Source organism: Gigantopelta aegis, chromosome 10 (genome assembly GCF_016097555.1).
Source record: "Gigantopelta aegis isolate Gae_Host chromosome 10, Gae_host_genome, whole genome shotgun sequence".
NCBI lineage: Eukaryota > Metazoa > Mollusca > Gastropoda > Neomphalida > Peltospiridae > Gigantopelta > Gigantopelta aegis.
In genome coordinates, this window is record NC_054708.1 from 90,943,166 (window position 1) to 90,963,421 (window position 20,256).

General features: G+C 36.7%; 1 protein-coding gene across 1 annotated transcript in view; it reads right to left on the bottom strand.

Moving 5' to 3' along the window:
• The window catches only part of LOC121383912 (sperm receptor for egg jelly-like), a 63,022-nt gene that overhangs the window by 26,747 nt on the left and 16,019 nt on the right, over window positions 1–20,256 (bottom strand). The window contains exons 2-5 of the mRNA XM_041514010.1: window positions 19,958–20,024; window positions 14,412–14,663; window positions 11,537–11,687; window positions 969–1,324 (exon numbers count right to left, since the gene is read on the bottom strand). Coding sequence (XP_041369944.1) covers window positions 969–1,324; window positions 11,537–11,687; window positions 14,412–14,663; window positions 19,958–19,996 — 798 coding nt within the window. The 5' untranslated portion in view covers window positions 19,997–20,024. The remainder of the gene's footprint in view (window positions 1–968; window positions 1,325–11,536; window positions 11,688–14,411; window positions 14,664–19,957; window positions 20,025–20,256) is intronic.

The following is a 20,256-nucleotide window of genomic DNA, read 5'->3' on the forward strand; positions in this document are numbered from 1 at the left end:
AAAGTACTTTAATGGCCACTGTACTATAAAGCCTGGAAATACAGCCCTGTCACTGCACAACTTACAATCGGTTTCCCTTAATTAGTAAATAAAGTACTTTAATGGCCACTGTACTATAAAGCCTGGAAATACAGCCCTGTCACTGCCCAACTTACAATCGGTTTCCCTTAATTAGTAAATAAAGTACTTTAATGGCCACTGTACTATAAAGCCTGGAAATACAGCCCTGTCACTGCACAACTTACAATCAGTCTCCCTTAATTAGTAAATAAAGTACTTTAATGGCCACTGTACTATAAAGCCTGGAAATACAGCCCTGTCACTGCCAACTTACAATCGGTTTCCCTTAATTAGTAAATAAAGTACTTTAATGGCCACTGTACTATAAAGCCTGGACATACAGCCCTGTCACTGCCCAACTTACAATCAGTCTCCCTTAATTAGTAAATAAAGTACTTTAATGGCCACTGTACTATAAAGCCTGGAAATACAGCCCTGTCACTGCCCAACTTACAATCAGTCTCCCTTAATTAGTAAATAAAGTATGGATTTTAAAAATTATTACTATTTATTTATTTTATAGCTATTATTATATTTGTAGCCATTATGAAATCATTGCGATGCCTTATTTGTGTTTTGTGTTTTCCTTCAGCAAACATTCTTTTTTCTTTATCCTTTCTTTCTTTCTCATTTTCAATAATATTAATTAAATTGAAAAACTATATTAGTGTTGTAATATGTATGTATTATGGAGAAGGCCGAGTAAGTTGTGTAACTTGTGCCTAATCCATTTGTTCTTTAAAAAGCAATAAAATGTTTCAATCAATCAATCAATCAATCAGTTTATCCTACGTTATTGGAAAGTTCGTTATTGGTCTATTTGTTCAACTGGACACCATGGCACTGCTGTCGGATGACATTTCAAAAGCCATATAATCATAAATACTAGTATTCTAACAAAAACTCACCTGAACACTGATAAAAACATAGAAATCAGTTTGATTCGTTCCAAGAATATCTTCTGGTAAGAATAATAGATGTGGATCTTGCTTATGGTTCTTGTATGTCAAGCGAGCTCCATCTTCCACTGGCCAGGCAAACCCATGCAATTCGAGATTCCTGAAGCTTACTTCAGATTCACTAGCTCCCAAAACAACCTCTAGTTTCAATGATGAATTTATAGAAAACATTTTCACAACCTGTGTTTTTCCTTTAACTTGTGGAATAATTACACGTACACCACTAGAATGTCTCACTATATGATTGATAGAGTCATATGAGACATTCAAGGTGTATATTTTGTTTTCTTCCATCACATTATATACTGAAAAACAAGAAAATATATGTTCTTAAAAAAATTTTTTTTTAAAACAACAACATCTATCTATCTATCTATCTATCTATCTATCTATCTATCTATCTATCTATATATATATACACACACACAATCTAACACTGTTGAGTTTAACATGCTTGAGTCGATATATCGCTTGTGTCGATATGACTGGCGATTCCTTGCCAAAACACGTATTAACCCTTACAGCGACGAATCCCACTGTACCAGGAACCGTGATCGTCAAAACTGACGATGAATCCCGCTATACCGGGATTAGGAACTTACTTTGAATTTCCCTCCAAATTAGTAATAACATTACCTACAATCACTTCCGTTTTATACTACTTCCGTTCAAAATAAGCATGGCCGCATACTGAGGGAATTTATTTTTCAAATTGGTGTATTTTTCGATTTTTAATGATTTTTTTTCACAAAGTGTTAAAAAATTGTCAACAATGTCTGAATCCAAGGACAGTACATCAGACAGCGACTTATCGGACGAGGAAATTAATGAGGATTTTGTTTTATTTCGTGATGAACAAGACGTGGGGTGAAAACGTATTTTGGCCATGTTGGAAGACGATGATGATGAAATTAATTTTGATGCTTTTTTACTGGACTTTGAGAAGGATCCACGTTTTGATTTTCGTAATGAACAATCGGATGATATGTCAATTGTTTACTCGGGACGACCAGGCCCCGTGCTTATAAACCTTAAAGTCTAGACTTTAATAAAGTCCAAACTTTAACGTCATGGCAACGCCATTCAAATAGCATTACGTTAAAGTCTGGACTTTATTAAAGTCTAGACTTTAAGTTTTATAAGCACGGGCCCAGGTCCAATGCGGATTTTCGACGGAAGCTGCTCGGCACTTCAGTACTTTCAGTTGTTCTTTACTGATGAACTTTTTGAACAAATATGCGACTGGACTGACAAAAATGTGTGTTCCAAAATAGCTACCGATCCAGGAAACAACAAAGCTGAATGGATTCGGCCATCTTTGCTGGAAATAAAAAGCTACTTTGGTATCCAACTTGCCATGCTGATGTGTGTTGACTGCCCCAGAATTGAACGCTATTTTTGTGAAAAACCAGACAAATGGATCTTTCATACACCAGGGTTTGGAAAAGTTATCACATACCGCCGATACATTCAACTCAGTCAATATTTACATTTTTGTGATGAAACTGTTGCAGACAAAACTGACAGACTGTACAAAGTCAGACCTTTCCTGTCCTACATTCAAGATAAGTTTGAGTCTGAATATTATCCCTCCCAACACATATCAATTGATGAATGCATGATCCCTTTCAAGGGCAGACTGGGGATGAAACAATACATCAAATCAAACCTACAAAATGGGGAATAAAGGCATTTTTACTTTGCGATTCTGCAACAGCATACTGCTACAGGTTTGAAATATATATTGCAAAGAACAGTATTTTTGAAGGAGAAAATATTGGCCTAACAACAGCTGTTGTTCTCAATTTGACTAAAGTGATTGAAAATATGGGACATATTCTGTACACTGACAATTTTTATACAAGCCCTGTTCTTGCTCACAATATAAAGTGTCGTGCAATAGGAATTGTTGGAACTGTTCGCAAGAAAAGAAAAGGTTATCCTCAACAGCTGGCCGATGTCAAAGATAGAGACCTTAGAAGGGGCGAAAGTAAGTGGATGATGTCAGATGGAATGTTGGCGTTGGTTTGGAAGGATAACCGACTGGTCCACCTTCTTTCAACAGTGCACCAGCCAGATATTGAAATCATTTCGCGTCGAAACAAACAAAGAATTGCAGAAGAAATTCGCTGCCCGAAACTAATAAAGGACTACAATGCGAAAATGGGAGGCGTTGATCGGAATGATCAGATGTGTCATTATTCGAAATCTGCAAAACAGTACAGGTGGTACATGCGTCTGGTACTTAAGGGATTATTGTGGTGTGTTTTCAATGCTTATGTCATCGAGGGTCATGTGATCAACCACACACCTGACAGGGGAAGAGCAAGAGATTTTCAGCATTCATTGATGAATTGGTTCATTCTCTGGTTGGCGAGAACAGAGCTGTTTGAAAAAAAAGGAAAAGAGCAAGTGTGGATGATGAGATTCCTGGTCGCCTGCTGGATGTTGGTTCTCACTTTCCAACCACCGATGATACGGACAACACAAACCACACCTGTGTCATTTGTACAAAGAAGCACCATGTACATTCAAACTAACGAAGACAATTTTCAAATGTAGTGGTTGTAACACCTACCTGTGCATCAAGAAAGGATCCACATGCTTCCGTGATGTTCACACCAAAGTGAAATACTGGAGATAGTTCACCTGTGAACATTTACCTGTATAGTTCACCTATTTATATGTACAGCTTACTTTTTTATGTTTCTAAGCTATGACTGTAATTCTTATTGATACATGTACCTATATATACTAGTGTAACACGATTCTGTGACATTTGGATTGTTTATTCACAATGTGAACAAATTATGTGTGGAGACGCTAATTACTTAAGCGGCCACTTTTTTTCCCTCCGAAACGATTTATAATGTAAATGCACCTGTAACACACACACACACACGCACACACCTTCTATTCCAGATGCAAATTCAAGAACAAAAGAACGGGTCATGTAGTAATTAGCTCTGTCTACACAGGCACGCAATCTTGCCCCTACTCTCTACACCGGCATGCGATCATACCTCTACTGTCTGCCAGTGGTCACCTTTTAACAATGACGGCATTTCCCCAGTAATTAGAACACCACAGAAAGAGTTATGAAATAATTGTGCCTCTTTGAAAGCTTAATAAACAATTAACAACACCTGAGAGCAGAGAAGAACTGATCAACATGATCACGGAACTCTCGAAGTCTTTTGAATATGAGAATATTAATACATGTCCCTCCAACACTAACAAGACTGATGCTGGGTGTCAAACCGATGTTGTACAAACTGACATGCAATGCCAGACAGAGCCATCTGTGTCAACTCATAAGTGCTGTCAAACTACAACACTAACTTCTATGGATGTACAAATCACACCAACTTTTTTAACTTCAGTGGATGCAGAAATACAAACGACACAACCTTCTCTACCTTCCATGGATGTTGTAATACAAATTGAACAAACTAAACATTTTCCAGTAGTTGTAGAGAGCAGTAATGTCAGTGTGTTGCATACAGACAAAAACAAATCAACAGATACTGAACACAACATTAACAATGATTTGGACACAAAGTCTACAACTTCTGACAAGGATTATAAAAGAAACGGCAAAAACACTTTGATAATAGGATCCTCCATTTTAAAAGGAATAAAACCTAGAGGCCTGAGTGATACCGACGTGTTAACCATCAGGGGTGCAACAATTGACAGAATAGCTGGTGAGTTAATGAAACGGGACCTGTCAAGCTACAAGAACATCATCCTCCAGGTAGGAGGAAATGATATTGCAAGATACAGAAGTCTACAGAACTTTGAAGAAGACTACAAGAGTTTATTGTATGCAGCTAGGGCATTTGCAAGCAAGGATGCCAATATCATTGTATCAGGACTCTTACGAAGGTCAGACATATGTGTGCATGATGCAAATATTGTACTGGAAAATCTGTGCAACTTTTTGTGTATAATGTTCATTCCCCAGTTTGTAACTATTGCAGAGAGTGAGTACAGCATGTACTTTGTAAGAGATGGAATATATCTGAATACAAAGGGCACATTGAGGTATCTGAAGAACATCAATAACATTATTGGAATTATGAAAACTGCTACTGCAACAAAGACCTGTATGAACTGTGGGGAACATAATCAAGACACTGGATCATGTAGGTATGGGCGAAAATTAAAATGTTATCATTGTGGTTTGTTTGGACATAAAGGAAAATTTTGTGGACACTTCTGAAGATTTGGCAAGGAAGAGCAAGCCAAAAACTAAACTGTAACAAACAGATGTAATACCACAGTGAACTGTTCTGACTGTAATCTGTTTAGATGTGCATGTATTGCTAATGCAAACCATGTTTTGGGGCCTGTTTCAGGTCAGAGGGATAAAATATCATCGGACTCAAGAAGTGACTTTAATTTGATTAGTGCGAAGTGTTTAGTGGGCAGATTAGTTAGTGCATCCAGTGTGGTTAATGAAGACAGTGCTCTTCATTTACCATTATAAAACAGGTTTGACACACTGAGTTCTCTGTGTCAAGAATGTGATAATTTTACCTGTGTTTGTAATTCCCCTGATTTGCCAATAACACTGGAACAAAACAGCTGTTGTTCTTTAACTCCAATCAATGCCAGTTGTGTAACTAAGAGATTAGTAGAGGTGACCACCAGATTACATACCTCGCCCCTGTCCTCTGTTTATACTATTAGTGATCCTGCTGATACAAACTGTGACACTTCACACCCTGGGTGTTTAGTAACTTCCTCTGTGGACTGTGTAAATAACACTCTCTGTGAAAGGGATCAAACTCTTCCGCAGTCTCACCATGACTTTAGTATCAGTCAAGGATTAGCATGTGTGTGTATATATTTATTGTTACTTATCTCTTGTACATATGTTCTTTGTAATGAAACTCCCAATGTTCTATCCAATGATCCTATCAATGTATTCAATTTTACCTCCAGAGGTCTAAAAATATGCTCTCATAATGTAAATAGATTACAACACAAGTTAGATGAAGTAAGGTTTAACCTTCTTCATACTACAAATCCCCCAGATATTCTTGGATGTTGTGAAACATTTTTCACAAGTGAAATTTTAAATGACCACATTTCAATACCTGGGTATACATTGGTAAGAAAAGATAGGACCAGTGACTTAGGTGGGGGCTGGGCAATATATTTAAATGATCTTTTAACTTTTGAAAGAAAAACTGAATTTGAAGTAAGTAATATTGAAACATTATGGCTTGAGATCAATCCTACTTATAACAAATCTTTTTTACTCTGTTTTAGCTACAGATCTCCAAAATCTCCCATTGCCTGGATTTATAAGCTTGAAGAGGAAATTAAGTTAGCAATGCATTATAATTCTGATATAATCACCACTGGTGATTTTAACATTGATCTCCTGTTAGCAAATAACACACCTCAAAAATGGCTAAACATGTTAGAAATATACAATTTACAACAGATAATTACTGACCCAACACGGATAACACAAAATTCTAAAACTCTAATTGATCACATATATGTAACCAATCGTAGCAAAGTACAGGAATCTCATGTTGTTCAATACTCAATTAGCGACCATTATCCTGTTTGCCTTACAAGAAATGGCAAATTTCATACAAAACAAAATGTACACAATACTATTACCTACAGAAATTGTAAATATTTAAATGAGGATGAGTTTGTTAATGATGTACTAGATGCTCCATTTTATTCTGTGGAATTTGAGGATGATCTAGATACTTGCTTAAAATTATGGTACAAAATTTTCAACAATGTATTAGACAAGCATGCCCCATTAGTTACAGAAAGAGTCAAGAGGAAAGAGCAGCCAGGTTGGTATTCCTGTGAAATAACACACGCCAGACAGTTACGAGACAGATATCACAAGCTAGGTATGTGGGATGAATATAAGGTGTGGAGGAACAAAACTAAACAAATTACAGACAAAGCCAAACAAAACTACTATTCTGCTGTGGTGAATGACTCTAGGGATCCAAAATCATTATGGAAATGTATCCATGACCTAAATCCTTCACATGTATCAAGTCCAGCAGAGCTGAAATCTGACAATGGAACAACACTTAAGGATAAGACAGACATAGCAAACAAATTTAATGACTTCTTTACTTCTTGTATTGAAAATTTTAGAACTAATTCTGGATATGATATGCCAAATCTCGAGAAAGTGGAACGTTTTGTAAAGGAGAGACTCCCTAATGAGGAAAAGTTTAAGATAGCTCTTGTACAAATAAATTATCTTTATAATGAGCTTAAGAACTTAAATGTCAATAAATCATCCGGAGATGACAACTTAGGTCCACGAATACTTAAGTTAGGTGCCTTAGCAATTGCTTCTTCATTAACATTTATTTTTAACAAAATAATAGACAGTGGTATTTATCCACAATGTTTTAAAAATGCTAAAGTTACTCCAATTTTCAAGTCTGGTGACAAAACTGTAGCTACAAATTATAGGCCAATATCTGTATTGCCAACGCTGTCCAAATTAATAGAAAAACATATCTCCAAGCAATTTTATGATTACTTAACAAAATTTAACCTTTTATACTCATCTCAATCAGGTTTTAGACCAAAACACTCATGCCAAACAGCACTTACTGATATAACTGATAAATTGTTACATGAAATGAATGAAGGAAATCTAAATGGAGTCATATTTCTTGGTTTCAAAAAAGCTTTTGATGTTGTGGACCATTCAATTCTGATTTAAAAGTTAAATATTTATGGCTGCAAAGGGAATTCTCTTAACTTGTTCCAATCTTATTTAACTAACAGGACACAGCAAGTCACTATAGGAATGGCAACATCAGAACCAAAATCCATTATTCATGGTGTCCCACAGGGTTCCATAATAGGACCTCTTCTCTTTATACTGTACATAAATGATCTTCCACTATACACTGAACATTGTACCACAAGTATGTATGCCGATGATTCAACAATGTTCATGTCAAAGAAAACTGTTACTCAAATTCAAGATAAACTACAGCAAGATCTGAATAGTGTAGAAAAATGGTGTTCCTATAATAAAATGTTCATAAACACAAAAAAGACCAAATATATGACTATAGGAACAAGACAAAAAGTTACAATCCAAAATAATATTTCTCTTATAATAAATTCAGAACATCTGCAACACACTGATTGTGAAAAACTTTTAGGAATTAAAGTTGATAATAATTTAAAATGGACAAATCAGGTTAAACATGTGTTCCTTGATCTCTAAATGTCTGTATCTGTTGTCGAAAATCATTGGGAATTTAAATTTAAATGCAAGAAAATGTTTCTACAATGGGTATATTTTACCACTCATCGATTATTGCTGTGTAATTTGGGGAAACTGTAATCAGGATGGATTAGAACGTTTACTAAAACTGCAAAAGAGAGCTGCAAGGATGATATTAGATGTAGATCCTATTACTCCATCTGTCCCACTATTTAAACAGTTAAACTGGATGACAGTAGAAACAAGAATCCACTATCACAAATGTTTACAAATTTATAAATGTCTATACAATGAAGCCCCAAACTATCTTTCAAACTTATTAATATATGTTGGAGAAAACAATCCCTACAACCTTCGAAATGTAGAGGATAGAAATCTATTAATTCCAAAACCTAAAATGTCTTTATTTAAACATGCTTTCAGTTACTCTGGACCTGTACTTTGGAATCAGTTACCTAAAGCTATCCAATCATCGCCAAATACTGCTGTTTTCAAATATAGACTCAAGAAATATTTTCTAAAATAATATCATTTGTACATACATTTATGTTTATTGCCATATATGTATTTTCTATTTGTTCATAGTGTATGTATTGTAATTCTGTATTGTTTGTACCTGAGGCCCTCAGGGAAGATTAGCTTTTGCTAACTGTGTTACCCTCACTAAATAAAGAATTTATTATTATTATTATTATTATTATTATTATAATAAAATAATGTTATTTTTTCTGCTTGCTGTTTTAAATGCATTCTGATCTGAACACATATTTTTGTTAATATCCCACTTTCAAAATTTGGGACTGAACTTGTGTCCTCCTTCTCAAGTGTACGTAGGTAACTAGGTTAATGTGCTTATATACCACTTCCTCATCAATCAAGATACCATTCGAGCAGATGTACAAATGTTATGAGACCAAAATATCCAAACTAGCGTCCGTTAAGAATCAGCTGTTTTTCGAAAAATCATTCTCTGCTGTCTGCAAGTTGACCTACTAACAGAATGCCTGATGCTACGTCACAGGTCTGATGCGGGTCAGATCGAATGAGCAGTGGGTTTTTCCCACAAGTGTTTTACAAAAAGTTGCTTTATTAATAACTGGGATGGTATTTTTGTTTTTTATTTTTAATACTGTAATGTTTATGTATTTGTTTTATATACTGTGTATTAATAATATGCCAAGATTGTGGACCTTTAACAAATAAAAAGGCTGTTTAATGGCATGTAACTGACACATCCAACCACAATAATAATGACAAAGTGATTCCCAGTCTTAATTTTGTTACAATATAGCATTATATTATATTAGAATGATAAGAAACAGGAAATATTGTTTCAGCACAACATTAGACTGAGCATAATATTGACTTAATGCTGACAGCGGGCAGGCACCAAATGTTTTTTGATAATCAACTTCACAAGCAGCTTTACAAACTTAATGCTGACAGCGGGCAGGCACCAAATGTTTTTTGATAATCAACTTCACAAGCAGCTTTACAAACTTAATGCTGACAGCGGGCAGGCACCAAATGTTTTTTGATAATCAACTTCACAAGCAACTTTACAAACTTAATGCTGACAGCGGGCAGGCACCAAATGTTTTTTGATAATCAACTTCACAAGCAACTTTAAATGCTTTGTGCTTTCCATCTTATTTTTGAAAATATTTCACCTACATCAAGAATCATTAATTTTTAGAAGACATTACATAAATCTTATGATTTTATCAACCTTTGTCTCAAGTCTTCAACACTGCTGCTAAAAACGTTACACTACAGTCTAATTTTTATACTAATTTCCCGAACTACTTCCGACTCTTGAAATATGAGAATAAGACTACTTCCGACTCTTGAAATATGAGAATAAGACTACTTCCCACTCTTGAAATATGAGAATAAGACTACTTCCCAGTCTTGAAATATGAGAATAAGACTACTTCCCAGTCTTGAAATATGAGAATAAGACTACATGTACTTCCCACTCTTGAAATATGAGAATAAGACTACTTCCGACTCTTGAAATATGAGAATAAGACTACTTCCCAGTCTTGAAATATGAGAATAAGACTACTTCCCAGTCTTGAAATATGAGAATAAGACTACTTCCCAGTCTTGAAATATGAGAATAAGACTACATGTACTTCCCACTCTTGAAATATGAGAATAAGACTACTTCCGACTCTTGAAATATGAGAATAAGACTACTTCAGACTCTTGAAATATGAGAATAAGACTACTTCAGACTCTTGAAATATGAGAATAAGACTACTTCCGACTCTTGAAATATGAGAATAAGACTACTTCCCACTCTTGAAATATGAGAATAAGACTACTTCCCAGTCTTGAAATATGAGAATATGACTACATGTACTTCCCACTCTTGAAATATGAGAATAAGACTACTTCCGACTCTTGAAATATGAGAATAAGACTACTTCCCAGTCTTGAAATATGAGAATAAGACTACTTCCCAGTCTTGAAATATGAGAATAAGACTACTTCCCAGTCTTGAAATATGAGAATAAGACTACATGTACTTCCCACTCTTGAAATATGAGAATAAGACTACTTCCGACTCTTGAAATATGAGAATAAGACTACTTCAGACTCTTGAAATATGAGAATAAGACTACTTCAGAGTCTTGAAATATGAGAATAAGACTACTTCCGACTCTTGAAATATGAGAATAAGACTACTTCCCACTCTTGAAATATGAGAATAAGACTACTTCCGACTCTTGAAAATAAGTTTGAGCCTGGGCTAATGCTTTGTGTTTGTAATCTACCATTTTGGCTGTGTGGTAAAACATGCTACAGATATGTAAATGCTACCTTGTAATAACTGTTATACTCCATTTCAGTTTTCCCACAAGGCTTATACTCCATTTCAGTTTTCCCACAAGGCTTTCCAGGTGTCTTCTGCTACAAACAATGTGCAAGATACTCTATTTATTTATTTTTGTGAATGTTTGAAGTTTGTTTTATTTGACAACACCAGTAGAGGACACTGACTAATTAATCATCAGCTACTGGATGTCAAACATTTGATAATTCTGACAGTCATTGAGGATTAGAAGCAAGGGATCTTTTATACGCAGTTTTCCAGCCAGGACAACACATATCAGTTGTGAAGCACTGGTTGGAACAGGAAAAATCTGTTTCTTGTGTTTCACTGAACGGTTATTTATTTAGCCAATTTTAAAATTGGGTACATTGTTTAGAACCTCTCGTTGAAAAACCCACAACCCAATTTAAAAACAAAACAAATTCCTACAGTTTACTGATATGAAGATGTCTGCCGGCACAGGCAGATCCGATGTATCAAGACTTTTTCCATCATTTTGTACTGAGATCTTCATCACTGGTAAATTCACTTCATCTGCCGTTGGTGACCACTGAAATGGATTCTTCTTCATAATCATCATCTGAAGAAAGAAGAAGAAATCAATCAGTAATAGAGATGTACCTGAAATATGAAGAAAAAAACCTCATTCATACATGTCTATTTATATCGTGTTTATTCTGTGTTCGAGTGATTGGAAATTGATATTTCTGAGTTGTAAAGTCGCAATTACAACTTGCAGTAAAGAATTTAATTTTATTTATTGATCCAAATTATATAGCTTTTCATCATTCCTATTACATGCATGTCTGCCAAAGAAATTACTTAAAAAGAGAGAGAGAGAATAAACAAGAGTTGACTCATTAGCAATTGTTACCTACATCAAAATAAGGTTCTACCATGGTATCCTGGGCACACACGCCTCAACTGTCTGGTCTCTCCTTAACAGGGTTAGTGGTTACAAATGTAGTTGTTACTGGTGTCAGAGAGAGAGAGAGAGAGAGAGAGAGAGAGAGAGAGAGAGAGAGAGAGAGAGAGAGAGAGAGAGAGAGAGAGAGAGAGAGAGAGAGAGAGAGAGAGAGAGAGACACACACAGACAGACAGACAGACAGAAACGGGGGAGAAAAAAAGACTAAAAATACTAGAAGTGGTCTCAGTAAACATACTAGAAGTGGTCAGAGTAAACATACTAGAAGTGGTCACAGAGTGGTCACAGTAAACATACTAGAAGTGGTCACAGTAAACATACTAGAAGTGGTCACAGTAAACATACTAAAGTGGTCACAGTGAACATACTACAAGTGGTCTCAGTAAACATACTAGAAGTGACCTCAGTAAACATGTTAGAAGTGACCTCAGTAAACATGTTAGAAATGACCTCAGTAAACATGCTACAAGTGGTCACAGTAAACATACTAGAAGTGGTCACAGTAAACATACTAGAAGTGGTCTCAGTAAACATGCTAGAAGTGGTCACAGTAAACATGCTAGAAGTGGTCACAGTAAACATGCTAGAAGTGGTCACAGTAAACATACTAGAAGTGGTCACAGTAAACACGATAGAAGTGGTCACAGTAAACACGCTAGAAGTGGTCACAGTAAACATGCTAGAAGTGGTCACAGTAAACATGCTAGAAGTGGCCACAGTAAACATGCTAGAAGTGGTGACAGTAAACATAGAAGTGGTGACAGTAAACATACTAGAAGTGGTCTCAGTAAACATGATAGAAGTGGTCACAGAGTAGTCACAGTAAACATACTAGAAGTGGTCACAGTAAAGATGATAGAAGTAGTCTCAGTAAACATGCTAGAAATGGTCACAGTAAACATGCTAGAAGTGGTCACAGTAAACATGCTAGAAGTGGTCTCATTAGAAGTGGTCACTGTAAACATGCCAGAAGTGGTCACAGTAAACATGCTAGAAGCGGTCACAGTAAACATGCTAGTAAACATGCTAGAAGTGGTCACAGTAAACATGCTAGAAGTGGTCACAGTAAACATGCTAGAAGTGGTCTCAGTAAACATACTAGAAGTGGTCACAGTAAACATACTAGAAGTGGTCACAGTAAACATACTAGAAGTGGTCACAGTAAACATACTAGAAGTGGTCACAGTAAACATACTAGAAGTGGTCACAGTAAACATACTAGAAGTGGTCACAGTAAACATGCTAGAAGTGGTCACAGTAAACATACTAGAAGTGGTCACAGTAAACATACTAGAAGTGGTCACAGTATACATAATAAGAAGTGGTCACAGTAAACATGCTAGAAGTGGTCACAGTAAACATGCTAGAAGTGGTCACAGTAAATATACTAGAAGTGGTCACAGTAAACATGCTAGAAGTGGTCACAGTAAACATACTAGAAGTGGTCACAGTAAACATACTAGAAGTGGTCACAGTAAACATTCTAGAAGTGGTCACAGTAAACATACTAGAAGTGGTCACAGTAAACATGCTAGAAGTGGTCACAGTAAACATGCTAGAAGTGGTCACAGTAAACATGCTAGAAGTGGTCACCATAAACATGCTAGAAGTGGTCTCAGTAAACATGCTAGAAGTGGTCACAGTAAACATACTAGAAGTGGTCACAGTAAATATGCTAGAAGTGGTCACAGTAAACATGCTAGAAGTGGTCACAGTAAACATACTAGAAGTGGTCACAGTAAACATACTAGAAGTGGTCACAGTAAACATGCTAGAAGTGGTCACAGTAAACATGCTAGAAGTGGTCACAGTAAACATGCTAGAAGTGGTCTCAGTAAACACGATAGAAGTTGTCTCAGTAAACATGCTAGAAGTTGTCTCAGTAAACATGCTAGAAGTGGTCTCAGTAAACATGCTAGAAGTTGTCTCAGTAAACATGCTAGAAGCTGCGATTTCAACTGAATTTTTTGCTTTCATGAATCCCAGATTTTGGATCTTAAGTATAAGATTAAGAGATGAAATCCCAAAAGATCCAGATTACATTTTTTATTTTTATTACCGAAAACAATAATCCTGAAATTCAATGACTGTTTTGACAATATATAACCAGATCAGTTTTATCCATTTATTACAAACACGATAATCTGTTTCCTGTAAATTGTAAGAGCACAGTGTATATGGTTTGATGCAAGCAATTGCTCTCGCTAGCAAAACATTATTTCTGTGTGAGCAAAGAACTGCACACAAACCAATGTTGCTAATTTCTTGAATTCAAAATGACTGAATAACATTGAGAACAATTGTTCACCTACATAATTTCTGGACAGCAGGTTATTGCTCAGCATAAATGTTTAAACCACAAGGATTTAAGAAGTGTACCTGCAAGTCAAAAGGTTTGTCTGTTCTCTCCATGTCATTGGGGAAAAAAACGGAGCCACCTGGGTTACCATGGTCATCAGGATCAGCTGTAACATGAAATGTATCAACAGTCGGCTCGATCTGTTGAACTGTCAGAGACATCTGATCTGATTGGACGTTCACTGGTCCTTCTATTATCGACTGGACAGATTCCAACAAACAGTCACTAATGGTCTCTAGAACATCCAATACAGGCTTCGTTTTAGCCGCTATCTGGAAATATTCAAAGGGGTTCAAGATAAACTATTACAGATTGGGAGAGAGAGAAAGGTTGTAAATTTGGCAACTTATAATTTTTTGGGGCTCAAATACCTTCATTGACTCATAACAAACTGAAGAAAAAATGTTGAGAGATATAAAAAAGAAGGGTCCTAGTAGGTACATGTAGATTTTTTTTTCAATTTTGGAAATTAATTTATAGCATTGTAAATGGATCACCATGAAGCCAAAGTAATATATTTCATATATTTTTCTAGCTAATCATTTAAAAAAATTTTTTAGTGAATGAGGGTCAAAATTAGGGTGGGTCGGGTAACTGGAAACAAACAATATTTTTATTTTCACCGTATGGTGTAGCAGGGTTAGATCTTCACCATTTTTTCAGGGTGTTAACAGGACTACCTGGCTTTCATTTCAGATAGTCCCTTGAAGTTTCAGGTGGTCCATATTTTCTAATAATTTGAAGTTAAAATAACGCTACGGTTTGTTATTTTGATAATTTAGTACTGGGTAAATTATCATGCATGTTCTGTATATACTATTAATATATAATTATAATATATCAGTTCATACTAAAACACATCAAATGAATATTCAGGCTGGAACTGACACTGGTATTATATCAAATTATGTTGCTTGACCTGTTAAATATGAGGTGATTTATATTTAAAAATATCTTTATATTATGTAATATATAGATGTAGTTGTAACTGAAAACAGATTGCATATCAAGAAATAAAACTTTTGTTATTGAAATACAATGTGAAGTTGACAATATAACATTGGTTGAATATGAGAGATGAATTGTAATATATATATATATATATATATATATATCTCAGTCCAAGCACAGATTGAGAATTAAACTAAAATGATTGGTATGCCTACTACATTGCTCAGTGGCGTTGATATTATTATTAGTTACATTTCTTCTGCCCAATCAGATGTTTCACCTTTTTTAAACAACTAGATCTGCGCCTGTATATATACTGAACAAAAAAAGAAACTTCCGATTTGTACATATAGTATTTGTTGTGTTAAAGAATTCATTGTGTAATGAAATTATATAGGTAGTATTAGCCTTGAGCTGTATTATGATTCATGAATTTTATTGATTATTTTTGCACTGTCAATCGTCGACAACGTGAAATTCAATTTGCACATGCATGCATGGTTCGACATGTCCCGTGTAGTATTCGGTCAATTTGTTTTACTTGTCTTACTGATATTGTTGTCAAGTGAACGAAAACGCTTCAAAATTTGTAAAAAAATTAGTTTTTTACATTACAGCATTTTTAGTATGCCAAGAATACCCAATAATTTACATGAACGGGCGATTGGCATGCTTGATGCTGACATGTCGACAGAAGACGTTGCAAGGCATGTTGGGAGTTCTAGTCGAGCGATACGAAATCTTCGTGTAAGATTTCGAACGACAGGAAGCACCAACCACTTGCCACGTCGTGGACGTCCGCGTGTTACAACGCGTGGTCAAGACCGCTATATCATGAACACGCATTTGCGCAATCGATTCCAAACTGCCACTGCTACTGCTGCTAACACACCTGGGTTTCATAATAACCGAATCAGTGGGCAAACTGTTCGTAATCGTCTGCTTGAGAACAGTTTACATGCACGACATCCTTACGTCGGATGGGTTTTAACGCAACGTCATCGTCTAAATCGTCTTAATTGGGCACGTGTACACACTCGTTGGATACGGCGATGCTGGAATACCGTTCTTTTTTCGGATGAATCCAGATTTTCTTTACAACGTGGTGATAGCAGGGTGCGCGTCTACCGTAGGAGAAACGAACGCTATGCTGACTGTTGTGTTCTTGAACGAGATCGTTTCGGGGGTGGGGGTTGTGTCATGGTCTGGGCAGCTATTGCCCATGGTTATCATTCACCACCAGTCGTCATTGATGGCAATTTAAATGCTCAACGTTACCGCAATGATTCTCGCTCATCATGTCATTCCTCTGTTCCATAACAACGCCAACATCTTGATTTTTCAGCATGATAATGCCACATCTCATACAGCTAGAGACACTGTAAATTTTCTTAGGACAAATAACATTGATTTCATTGATGACTGGCCCGCTAAAAGTCCTGATCTCAACCCCATCGAGCATGTATGGACAGACGATTTAGGCGTCGTCCCAACCCACCCGCTAACGTCAACGAACTTCGTCAAGCGCTCATTCTGGAATGGAACAATATTCCACAGGCAGAAGTCAACACTTTAGTCAATTCTATGCGCCTGCGATGCACTGCAGTGGTCAATTCAAGAGGTGGTCATACCCGTTATTAAGTGGGTTTTTTTTTTTTAACCCCTACCACACTTGGTCAACATTTCTCCCAGTTTCTGTTAACCTATGGCCATGATTTTTGCACCAAACGATACATCATGGAACACTCTTTAAACGCATATATAACAATTATTCCCCCGGTTTGTTTTCATCAAGTTATGTTCAAGCAAAGTTAGCAGAAGTTTCTTATTTTGTTCAGTATATATTGGTTATAAAATCGTTACAAGCCCCCCCTCCCCCCCCCCCCCCCCCCTCACTGGCTCTGTAAATTACTTACTGTTATGTCATGCAAAACTAAGACATTCAACTACCTACCCCAGATGAATATTGCAACAGTGAATAACAGATAACAGATAAAATAGTTCAAAATATTTCTTTACAATAATATTATAGCTTGTATTGCCGTAATGAAATATTTGTTAGCTATTATTCTAAAGAAATATTTGAAAACTATTTGTTTTAACTCGAATGATCTGTTATTCATTGTGATCCGTTATTGATAAACTGACAGTACTATGACTACAGATATACATGGGGGAATACTGGTGGTATGGGTAAAAGGCGTGCATGGGTACAAATCGATGTACAGACTACAGGTATACATGGGGGAATACTGGTGGTACGTGTAAAAGGTGTCCATGGGAACAAATCGATGTACAGACTACAGGTATACATGGGGGAATACTGGTGGTACGTGTAAAAGGTGTCCATGGGAACAAATCGATGTACAGACTACAGGTATACATGGGGGAATACTGGTGGTACGTGTAAAAGGTGTCCATGGGAACAAATCGATGTACAGACTACAGGTATACATGGGGGAATACTGGTGGTACGTGTAAAAGGTGTCCATGGGAACAAATCGATGTACAGACTACAGGTATACATGGGGGAATACTGGTGGTACGTGTAAAAGGTGTCCATGGGAACAAATCGATGTACAGACTACAGGTATACATGGGGGAATACTGGTGGTACGTGTAAAAGGTGTCCATGGGAACAAATCGATGTACAGACTACAGGTATGCATGGGGGAATACTGGTGGTACGTGTAAAAGGTGTCCATGGGAACAAATCGATGTACAGACTACAGGTATACATGGAGGAATACTGGTGGTACGTGTAAAAGGCGTACATGGGTACAAATCGATGTACACACTACAGGTATGCATGGGGGAATACTGGTGATACATGTAAAAGGCGTACATGGGTACAAATCGATGTACAGACTACAGTACAGGTATGCATGGGGGAATACTGGTGGTACGTGTAAGGCGTACATGGGTACAAATCGATGTACAGACTACAGGTATGCATGGGGGAATACTGGTGATACATGTAAAAGGTGTACATGGGAACAAATCGATGTACACACTACAGGTATGCATGGGGGAATACTGGTGATACATGTAAAAGGCGTACATGGGAACAAATCGATGTACACACTACAGGTATACATGGGGGAATACTGGTGGTACGTGTAAAAGGCGTCCATGGGTATAAATCGATGTACAGACTACAGGTATACATGGGGGAATACTGGTGGTACGTGTAAGGTGTACATGGGAACAAATCGATGTACAGACTACAGGTATACATGGAGGAATACTGGTGGTACGTGTAAGGTGTACATGGGAACAAATCGATGTACAGACTACAGGTATACATGGAGGAATACTGGTGGTACGTGTAAGGTGTACATGGGAACAAATCGATGTACACACTACAGGTATGCATGGGGGAATACTGGTGGTACGTGTAAAAGGCGTCCATGGGAACAAATCGATGTACATACTACAGGTATGCATGGGGGAATACTGGTGATACGTGTAAGGTGTACATGGGAACAAATCGATGTACAGACTACAGGTATGCATGGGGGAATACTGGTGGTACGTGTAAGGTGTACATGGGAACAAATCGATGTACAGACTACAGGTATACATGGAGGAATACTGGTGGTACGTGTAAAAGGTGTCCATGGGAACAAATCGATGTACAGACTACAGGTATACATGGAGGAATACTGGTGGTACGTGTAAGGCGTACATGGGAACAAATCGATGTAAACACTACAGGTATGCATGGGGGAATACTGGTGGTACATGTAAAAGGCGTACATGGGAACAAATCGATGTACAGACTACAGGTATACATGGGGGAATACTGGTGGTACGTGTAAGGCGTACATGGGAACAAATCGATGTACAGACTACAGGTATGCATGGGGGAATACTGGTGGTACATGTAAGGCGTACATGGGAACAAATCGATGTACACACTACAGGTATACATGGGGGAATACTGGTGATACGTGTAAAAGGCGTACATGGGAACAAATCGATGTACACACTACAGGTATACATGGGGCTACAGAAGAATGTAATGATTATAGTTCTACCAGTACTTCTTAATAGCTAATTTCTTATTTGATATTAGTGATATAAAACATCACAATATAAACCTGAGTAAATACAAGTTTGTTAACAACAAAGCTCACACGACCATCAGAATGATGGTAACTGTAACAGTTCTCTCCTTCACCTTCTACAACGGTCACATGATGCCGAATTAAAAATATTGGCCAATTGTCAGTCGCAAATCAATGAAAAGTACACGTATCTGGGTCAGAAGTTTCCAAATATTGACATGATGCTCAAATCATGTGTAGACATTAGGGTTCAGGCTTTGCGTTAAAATTAAAGTAAATGTAACAGTGCCACGTGCATTGTGTTACACTTGCTTTTAAACTAAAGGTCTTTAAAATCGTGAACGTGTTTAAAAGTGTTCTTGAACTGCGTTACCGTGGTTTTGTAGTCGCTTGGCGTTATTTTGTTTTCAGTTGTTATTTACTGTTATCAGACAGGAATGTGTACATGCACTGATCATAGTACATAGTAAAGCATAAAGTAATAAAGTAAAATCAATTGTGGAGGTGAAAATAACCAAGTTAAATACAATATGCGAATATCAAACCTGTTTGTATTCTGTGTCTTCTTTCACTTGCTTGTCCATCAGAGTTACCAGTGCATTGCATTGTGTCCTTTTTGACAAACAAAAAGACAAAATTAATTTTAAGAATAAAATGACAGGTACTAGTATTCCAATTCAAAGATAGGTCAAGTTAAAGCCCTCATTATGTGATTTGATTTAAATCCAAATTCTCTTAGCAAATTATTTAAAATGCCTGATAGTGAATGAGTGGCAAGGGGGGAGATCATTTAAATCAAAAACAAACATGAATCGTAATGACCAAACCAATGTTCAGTTTGTGG